General features: G+C 40.2%; 1 protein-coding gene across 2 annotated transcripts in view; it reads left to right on the top strand.

The window, feature by feature from the left end:
* Positions 1–6,216: 6,216 nt before the first annotated feature.
* Positions 6,217–10,365, top strand: part of LOC127980251 (sine oculis-binding protein homolog B-like) — a 15,431-nt gene continuing 11,282 nt past the window's right edge. The window contains exons 1-4 of one of the 2 annotated variants that reach the window (XM_052585434.1): positions 6,217–6,397; positions 8,640–8,748; positions 8,883–9,005; positions 9,101–9,252. In XM_052585434.1, the coding sequence (XP_052441394.1) occupies positions 6,305–6,397; positions 8,640–8,748; positions 8,883–9,005; positions 9,101–9,252 (477 nt within the window). In that variant the 5' untranslated portion in view covers positions 6,217–6,304. Of the gene's footprint in view, positions 6,398–8,639; positions 8,749–8,834; positions 9,006–9,100; positions 9,253–10,365 lie in introns of both variants that reach the window. The other variant, XM_052585433.1, reaches the window with a different exon arrangement.

Raw genomic sequence — 10,365 nt, 5'->3', positions numbered from 1 at the left:
GTGATGTTCATTCATCCATGCCGAGATGTTCTCCAGGCAGCCTGAGATCTGTGCAGCTACCGTTGGATCATCTGGTTGAAATGAAAGATAGAGCTGTGTGTCATCAGCATAGCAATGGTAGGAGAAGTCATGTGCCTGTATGATGGGACCCAGTGATGTCATTTATATGGAGAAGAAAAGGGGTCATAGAACTGATCCCTGAGGAACCCCAGTGACGAGATGATGTGCTTTGGATACCTTCCCTCCCCAAGCCACCTTGAAAGACCTATCAGCATAACAGTGAAAGCTAACACCGTGTTTCCTGATGATATCTCCCAAGGGTAACATATAAAGCGTAAAGAGTAACGGCCCTAGTACTGAGCCTTGAGGTACTCCATACTGCACTTGTGATCGATATGATACCTCTTCACTCACTACTATGAATTGATTCCGGTGGTATAATTAAACCTTCCCATAGACCCTGAAAGACCTATCAGTATGATATAATTCAAATCAGTGAAGTGGAATGCTTATAATGCCCAGTGATGAGAGAGCAGACAGGAGGATCTGATGATTAACAGTGTGATGATTGATCCAGCAGAATAAGAACTGATGTTTTTGAATCAGCTTTTGCAATCCTCAGGGCTTCCGTGACTGAGAGTAGAGCAGTCTCCGTTGAATGGCCACTCCTTAACCTGACTGGTTAACGTTTGTTGTTCTGTGAAAGAAACAATGATATCTGGTTGAAAACAACTATTTTTAGGGTTTTCGCTATGAATGGAAGGAGAGACACAGGTCTGTAGCTGTCTGCAAGTGAAGAGTTTAATGTAAGTTTCTTGAGCAGTGGGGTTATCTGAGCCTGCTTGAATGCAGTGGGGAAGGTGTCTGTGAGGAGAGATGTGTTGATGATGTGTGTGAGTGCTGGTAAAAGTGTAGGAGAGATTGTTCGGAGAAAGTGTGAGGGGATTGGGTCTAGAGGGCATGTTGTAGGATGGCTGGAGAGGAGAAGATTTGATATTTCTGCCTCAGTGATGGGACAGAAGGAGAAGATGGGAGTTTTGAACTGGGTGTGGTTGGTTTGAGATCTTGTGTGCGTGGGGCTGATTATTAACTTTTGATTGTTCTGTTTCATCTGTGAAGAATGTGAGGAAATTATTAGCTGTTATAGAAGTGGTGGGAGGTGGTGGAGGGGGACAGAGGAGAGAATTGAATGTGTTGAAGAGATTTAGTGTGTACGTGATTACGAGTGCCGTTGATCTTGTTGTGGAAATAAGATTTGGCAGTATGGACTTCATACTCACTCAAACACATACACACACACACACACACACAGGTCACAGTAGCGGTCAGTTTGTGTGTAGACACCACATGTGGAATGTGTTTGTGGGACAGAAACTCTTGTCTGAGCTGGTTTTGCTTCACAGCAGATAGCAGACACACAGACCCGCTTCCAGTCTTCAACAAAGCCTTTCCTACTCTCCCAAAATCACACACACACACTCACATCCCTCCATTCACACACCCGTCTCACACACACAATAGCGCCCGCTTCGCCAGTGTTCAGCAGATTTCCACAGATTTTGAACATCCTGTGGTTTAATCAGCTCATTGACTTTTTTCCCAGCATGCAGTTTGTGTTTCATACCGCTACTGTCCTGTAACCATAACCTGCAGCTCAGCCTGAATAATGCAAGAGGACGATCAATGATTAAAGGCCTTTATACAGAACTCAACTGCTCGGTGCTGATCGATCGTGAACGACTCATTGGTGATGCTATTCTTAAAGAAAAATCAGTTAAGTCTTAATAATCCTTCTCGTCATCAGATCCTCTCACTTGAATAACATCCACCTTCTTAGTAAAGAAACTGCGGCCGTGAATGTGTGAGACTTCTGGTGTCAAGTCGGACTCTATTCCTTCCTCAGGAATAAACATTCTCTATCTGATTGGCTGGAGAATGTTCTGAGGTGTGCAGTTATTTTCAGAGAAATGCACAGCGAAAGTAGTTCCAGCCAGGTCTTGACCGCATTACATGTCCGTATTACTTCGCCATACTATTTTAGTTATTTCAAATATTTATTTATTTGTTATGCTGCTATTTTGACTTTTGGGTTAATTTGTTCACACCGACTTTAAATGCTGCGTGTTAAACTACAATCAGAGTTCCACAAGCACACCTTTCACTGTTTTATTATATTGCATCCTTGATATTAAAAGTGAAATGAAATGAAGCTAAACTAACACGTTGAATGAACCATTCTGCATGTTGGAGTAGAAACCCGGACAGCACGCGTACATCTCGGAGACGTCTGTTTGACGTCAGATTTACATCTACAAGACCTGATCCTGATTTCTTGTAAAATAACCCTAATTATATTTTCTTTTATTCCAAACTTTTGAATTTCAACATGTATTTACAGTACAATTCTTTGCATATCCCATTCATCAAATGAGCCAAACGTGTTTCATTCAACTGTACATTTCTTTATTCTCATTTACTCGTGCTTTCAAGCGTACAAACAATTAAACATTTCGATTTGTACAAAATATAAACTATGCAAGAAAAAAACAATATTACAAAGTGTCCATCTCATGCCAGCGAACGACTAACAGTTTGATTCATAACTAAAGTGGGCAAAACCAGATGAAAATCCACCTGAAACTGGAATGAAACACCAAGTGTTGAAACTCAGTGCCGTTTATTTTAGTTTAGTGTAGTTTGGTCAAGCTAACATCGTTCAGTGTCCCGGTCAGTAGAACTTTTTCCATATTACTCTACAGAATCAGCAATGCAAAAACAAAAACCGGGGAGAGGATGTTTGGTTGTGGGAACGGAAGCCAGGTGCGGTTTGATTTATCATCATCCATCCGTTCGTGCTTCTGCTTCTCCCGCGCGCTCCGGTGAAGTGGAGATCCGTGAGGGACTGTTCTTGTGGAGATGTTGCGGTGCAGGAGGAGAGAACACGTGAACGCGCTCTGGATCCGCCTCAGCACCAGCGCTGCAGAAGGCCGGTTACCATGGCGACGGGGACGAGCACGTTGAGCGCGCTGGCCTGCGTCAGGACGCCGGTGCCCGCCGGAGCGGTGGTGGAGTTCGCCGGGGCGCGAAACGGGACTGTCGTCCAGGAGGTCTGGTTTCCGGTCACTGCGGTGGAGTTTTTCGGTGCGACTGTGCTCTGAGATAAAACCTGAGGAGAGAAAAGCGCGATTATCATGAATCATGCAAACGAAATCAAGAAGAGACGCGCAAAGTTGCGCCATTGTGATGCAAACCGCAACACGTCCAGACGACCTTCACATCCTCATATCTCTCAGCTGGACACATTTGGCTTTTATACATATTAGGTAACGTTTATTGTTTTAAAACAAAAACAAATATATATAAATATGGATTTGGTTTTAATGAACTGTTATAGCCCTGCTCAGCAAGGTTAACATAATGTTCGTTCAAACACACAAAACGTGATTTAAACATCATTACTGGAATGTTTTTCTAAAACGTTTACCGTTTGTCTAACCTTTTTTTGTTGTTGTTGTTTGTAATGTTTGCAAAATAATAAAATAGAATGTGTCCTTAACGTTTGTCCCTTAACTTTGAACGTTCAGAGAACATTCACAAATAACATTTACATAATTCTTTGGAAATGTTAGCAAAAAGTTCTTAGAAATCATAAGAAATTAAAGATTAAAGAGCATATATCTTCATTAGCTTTTCAAAATTACGCACGGCGATTGTCCATTGTTTCTGTGTTCAGGTGCATTAACTGTTTCTGTATATAACCGAGTCTGAGGGCTCGGTCACGGTCCGGTGAGAGCGGAGACGCGCCGGTGTTTCGGGTTCTCACGCGAGCGCCGTCCGGATCGGGTTTCTGACACACAGAACAGTCTCACAGAAACTCAAGCCTCGGGACAGACACTGATACACTTTAAATTATTCATTCCCAAAAAACCACGCCAGCACGGCGCTCGCGCTGTTCACTAAAGCCCAGATGGAGAGCGTGGATCTGAGCGCGCGCGCGCGGCGGAGTTCGGCGCTGGTGCATTCAGTTTTCATTCAAAGAATGCTTTGGTAAAATTGTACTTTGTGTTAAATTATCCAAAACAGGCTAAAGTGCGTTGAAATTTAAAATTTATGATTATAATGACCATAACTCTACATAATAATAATAATAATAATAACACTGTTTAATCACATAAAAATGGAACGGGAAAATATAAATCCGACACAATTTCTTAACATATCATTTTAAAGAAGACGTATTTATCTTCATTCGCCTACAGTTTGGACGCCAGTAGCATTAAAGCTCAACATTTCCAATATTTTAAAAGAGTCTAAAACTTTAATTCAATATGAAATATGTGTGGAATAATCAAGACATGAAGTCATACCTGAGTGATTAAGCAGAAAGCGCAGAAAACGAGACCGATGGGGGTCATCTGAGCCATCCTGGTGATGAAGAGGAGGATGAGGATGAAGAGTGAGGCTGACGGACACGCGCAGGTGGGCTCGTCTAAAGCGAGACGCCGGCTGCTGCTGGAGCTTTTATAGTGGGACTGATGAGCCTGACGTCACACACGTCACCCCCCCGCAACGACGTGAGATGTTATTTAGCCTATTCCTTTGCTTTATGACAAAAACAGCTTGTATTTGTAGAGATAACGTGTTATCAGTTAAATATCCAGCAGCGATAGTTAAAATAAAACCGAAAAAGAATGATTCCATATTATTAATATTTAATATCGAATAGTGTAGGAGAAGAAAAAAAAAAACACCGTCAAATAGTTAATGATTGATATCAAGGTTGATTACGCGCCAGCATTGACCTCTAGCGGCCGCGCGCGTCAACACGAGCTCGCGCATCTCATACACAGTCCTGTAAACATCAAACCAAACACATCGCCACGTGCAGAAAAGTGCAGCATTGCACACTCAGAACTAATTGCAAATACAAACCAAATATTTATGAGGAACTTCTTCATCTGATTTATGACCTTTTAACAGGTAATAATAAGGGTTTTTGGCCATGCACCATGGTAATCCCTCAGTATTCTTTATACACTGGAGTAAACAGCATCAAGATCAGAGTCACAGAGCTTCATCTCCATCTAGTGGCCAGAACAAGCATCTTCGACAGAGCACACTACACACTCAATGGAGCTCTGTTTCCTGCAGGAAGTGTTTGCAGAAAGCCTCTTCACAGACTTCCCTTCTCTGTTTCTGCTGCTTCATCACATGCTGATCTCAGAGAGAGAGAGAGAGAGAAAGAGAGAGAGAGAGAGAGAGAGAGAGAGAGAGAGAGAGAGAGAGCAGGGGGTTTCAGGTGACACCCGCGGGCCACGAAACCTGAAGCGGGGCTCTCCGTTACACCAGCGCTTATTCTTCGAAACACTGAGCAGAGAGTCCCTGTGTTTGGAGAGACAGAAACAGTGTGTGGTGACTGAGAAACAGATTTTACTACAAGCATGTTTTTAGTATTAGAGTGAAGTCATGATAGAAGTCTCTGGAGGAAAGTTCCCAGCGAACACAAATCGTGTTTACAACTTTTATGGTAATGTAGCTGCACAACGTTTTAAAAACGTCTTATAAACCACATCATGAAATTTAAATAGGCTAAAAGAATAATATTATTATTATTATTATTAAAAGCGATGATGTAACCGAAATTACTAATGTTATGGAAATGAAATGTTCCACGGTGTTATTTAAATTACTATTACTAATCTCACTATCTTAGTATGTTATAGTAAATATAATAATAGCATTATTTAACTATCTGAATCTGAAACCATGGAACCAGCAGTTTTTAGATGTTCTGTTTTGTTCGTTTTTTTTAAATGAACAAATAGTCCACAAACTAAAAAAAAACAAAAAAAGAAAGAAAAAAAAAGATTTATAAGCTACTAAAGCTGTAAACTACTTTTTTTATAATGCATAAATAATTAAAGATTATTTATATTGTTACTAGGAACCAAATTGATCTAAAAAATAAAACCGATCTTATGCGAGGGTGCGTTATTTTAATAAAGGGCTGTTCACTTATAATAAATAATACTTCAGTAAAACCAGTTCATTTAGACACAGCACATTTTAGGTCACGTGACAATTTTTAATATATTTTTTACTACAGGAAAAGTCTTTACAACAGCTTTCATGACGAAGTGTGTGTTAGTTTGAGGGCAGCTGGGTCTCCGGTGGAGGCGGGGGCGGGTCTCGGGTTTCACCGCCTCCTGATCTCCGCTGCGCTCCGCTCATTGTTCCCGCGCGCGTCAGAATCGCGTGACAGCCGCGACGGACAGCGTTCTCCCCGCGCGCCGCTCCGCGAGTCATGCCCGAGATGGAGACGGAGCGACCTGCGGAGAACAAGCGCAGCCGGAAACCTGCTCACCCGGTGCGGAGAGACGTGCGTCAGGAGATGAAGGTGAGAGCCCCGTGTGCTGCTCTTCTGCTGTGGCTTCACCGGGAACCGCTGTTAGAACGGGCTCGGTGAAAGAGTTGCTGGTTTAGTTAGTTGAGAGGGAAACGAGCATCCCGTGCTGGAGAGAGAGCAGGAGACATCAGCTGGTGCTTCTCTGCAGGTTTAGAGGAGATCATGATGGGATGCCAAAACTGCTGCAGAATTTAAATATTTAATATAAAATATAGTAAATATTTAATATAAAACGTTAAAACATTTAATAAGAAATGCTGTGCACTTGGTGTAATTTGTTAATATTTATTTAATATAAAATAAGACATTTAATAAAAAATATAATATAGAAATATAAAAAAAAATGAACGTTAAAAATATATTAAACATAAAAAATATACTATTTTCTAAACAGCAATTACATAACCACAGGAAAAATAAATAATATTTATTATAAAATATTTAGAAAAATAAATGTTTAATATAAACTTGAAAATTTAATATTTATTCAAAATAAAATATTACATTTAAAAATAGGAAAATAAAATATATTTAATATTACATTATAAAATTTTTTTTTAAAAATATGAGTTTTTGAATGAATATGAAGATATTTGTAAAAAATAATATTTTTAGTAAACAAATATAAAAATATATTATAGAAGTATTAAAAAACATAATATCCAATAAACGTTAAAAAATAATATAAAATATAAAATAATATAAAACATGACAAAAAATAGAAAAAAATCTTCAATATAAAACATAAATATAATAAAATACATTTAATCAAAAATATTTTGACACATAAATATTTTAAATAAAGTATTAAAAATGACACATTTAAAAAAATTACATGAAAGATAAAATATATTTAATATTACAATATTTAACATTTTATATTTTATATAAATTACTAAATGACGAATTTAATATGTCTGAATCTCTCAGTTAGGTTACACTTTTAAAGGACAGATCATTTAAGGGATTAACCCTTTGATGGCAGCTGCACAGTTTTCACTGCAGTCTGAACAGTTGATTCTCTGAGCGCTCTTCTCTTCTGAGCTGATTCTCCTGCACGAGCTCCAGATGTGACTCGCTGACCGTCTACAGCTCTGGCTCTAATTCACGAGCTCTTTCACAATCCTGATGAAATCTGACACACCGCGTTTAGAAGCAGTCTGTCTGTGGGAGCCGCTCTGGATCCACCGGGGGTGTAGAGTTACAATTTAACTAATTTTAATCCAAACACATGAAACCGAAGCCCGGCCTGATGCAAGCGGCCCCGGGGCCGAGGAAGGGGTTCGGGACGGGTTTGGAACCGAACAGATGCTTGTGTGAACTGCCAAGAAGAAACAAAAACAAGGTTGTGGGATGGAAGCGGAGGAAGGCAGCTAACGAGAAAGCAGCGTGATGTAATTAGTCTCGGGGCCTGGAGAGAAGGGGAATTCTGGGAAGGGTGTCGGGTGTCCTGTGATTCCTTCCCGTGGATCGAGTGACGCCTCTAATCTCAGACGGAAAGCTCTGGCTCCGTGAGATCGTGTGTCATGAGATCAGCTCCTGTTTTTGAAGGAAATTCGCTGCTTTTTTCTGTCGGATCAGTTTTCCTCTAATCGCTCTCGGATGAAGATGAAGACTCGTCTCGTTCTAACATCAGTGTTTCCTAGAAGTGCTGCTTATTTTACTCTGGATATCAAGTGGCGACACAAAACAGTGCCAGGATATTTATCATGCAGTTTACACACACACACACACACACACACACACACACACACACACACACACAGATATAGAATTACACGTATAATATTTCATATAAAACCTGTGATTAAAATAAAATCAAAAGTCATTAATAATAATAGACTTATTTAAAATAGATAAAATATATAAAATAAAATATTTTATATAAAAGCACGAGCAATAAAATATTTTAAACATATATTTTAAGAAATGTTGAAATAAAACATAAAAAATATATAATAAACACAATTTAAAATTAAAAAAATTAATATAAAATAACATATATATATAAACATTTGGTGCATCATAAAGAGGAAGATGAGACACAGAAGACCTAAGACAGTTGAGCAGCTAGAAGCCTGTATTAGACAAGAATGGGACAACATTACTATTCCTAAACTTGAGACACTCATCTCCTGAGTCCCCAGACGTTTGCAGACTGCTATTAAATGAAATCTCTGCTCATGTTGTTCTGCTGTGACGTCAGGTGTGTGTGTGTGTGTGTGTGTTGCAGAGCTTTGCTGAGAGCACCATGAATGAGTTGTTGGGATGGTACGGCTATGATTCAGTGGATCAGCAGGACTCAGACCGAGCCAAACACAAACACACATCTGTTCTCAAAGGTACTCGCACACACACACACACAGACACACACACACACACACACACACACACACACACACAGGTCTGACTGTCATCTGTCCTCCAGAGAACTCTGTGCCAAAGCCACACTCCTCATCCTCATCTTCCTCATCAGAGGCGCTCAGAAGCGGTGAGAAAGCATCTCCAGTGTCTCCGTCTTCATCGTCACACTCTTCCTCGCCGCGTGTGAAGGAGCAGAGCATGAACGTCATCGTGCCGCTCATCAAACCTTTAGCCGGTGTGCAGCACACACACACACACACACACACACACACAGTCTCTGTGAAACAGGTGAGTAGTGTAACAGTGATAGTGACGTGTGTCTGTGTTCAGCGGAGGATGTCCAGAGCGAGCCGATCGTCTGCGTCTGGTGTCAGAAGGAGGGCATGAAGCGCTATTCTCTGCTCATGGGCTCCGAGCTCAAGAGCTTCTGCAGTGAGAAGTGTTTCGCTGCGTGTCGACGCGCCTTCTTCAAACACAACAAGGTGAAGAGCCTCAGAACACAGACAGCAGCTGAGGAATTAGGAGGGGGGAAAAAAGTCCAAAAAAAGTCTAAAAAGTCATGGCAACTAATGTTATCTTAATATTTCAATAATTAATCAATTATTTCACATGACACACATGTAAATATATATATATATATATATATTAGTGCTGTCAAAATTAGCGCGTTAACGCATTCGATTAATTTGAAATATTTAACGCGTTAAAAAAAAATAACGCAATTAACGCAGTTGCAGTTTTTTTTTTTTCCAGTTGTGGCCTATGTGTGTTCAACGTGCAAAGAAATATGGTTAAGACCAAGGAAGGACTTTTAGGCGGAAAGTTTCAGTATAAAACTCTGCCGGATTACTCTTCAGTCTGCCACAAGAAACAGCGACATTAAAATCATGAACTCAAATGTCATTGTTTAAAAAAAAAAAAAAAAAAAAACAATGACTGTAACAGTGCGTAAATCAGACCTTTCTGTAATGCTAACGTTAATAAGCTTAAGCGAAAATAACGAAATAATTGTGTAGCGGAGTATTTTTTGTACACAGTGCCGCGAACTGTCAATCACTCCTGTGCGCGTGCATCACTGTCTTCCTCGCAGCTGCAGCAGCTTGCGCTCTCTCTCTTCATCAGGCTTTAAAACAAAAAGGGGACAAAAAGATCATATTGTCTTTGTGCATAGGCTATAGATTAATTAGATAAATGAATATCTAAATTTGTGCCTTGCCGTCTACGGTATTTTTTTAGAACTTAGAAAAAAGATGCTGCAGCCAATGAGCAGCCAGCGGGGGCTGCAGGACGACTCAACCTCCGCAGACAGTTTTTAATGTTTATCAGACAATAAATACTCAAGATTTTGCTTTAGTATAACTCACAACGAGTTTCACACACCTTCTCCGGCCACGTTGAGTTGTTGACACTTAACAGTGGGAAAGCGACACATGCGCTATTCACTTGTGTAACTTAAGGGTGAATGGGTAATGTAGTTTCTGCTCTGGGTGGGATGAATTAGGAAGCTTGCATTGTGAAGGGCGCTCTGAAAATCGGCAGTGTAGGTAAAAGATTAAAACCTCTATTAAAACAGATGTCCAAATGAGCGTACCGGT

This window comes from Carassius gibelio, chromosome A4 (assembly GCF_023724105.1).
Source record: "Carassius gibelio isolate Cgi1373 ecotype wild population from Czech Republic chromosome A4, carGib1.2-hapl.c, whole genome shotgun sequence".
Taxonomy (NCBI): domain Eukaryota; kingdom Metazoa; phylum Chordata; class Actinopteri; order Cypriniformes; family Cyprinidae; genus Carassius; species Carassius gibelio.
Note: the sequence above shows the minus strand (reverse complement) of the source record. Positions and strands in the feature narration are given on the sequence as shown.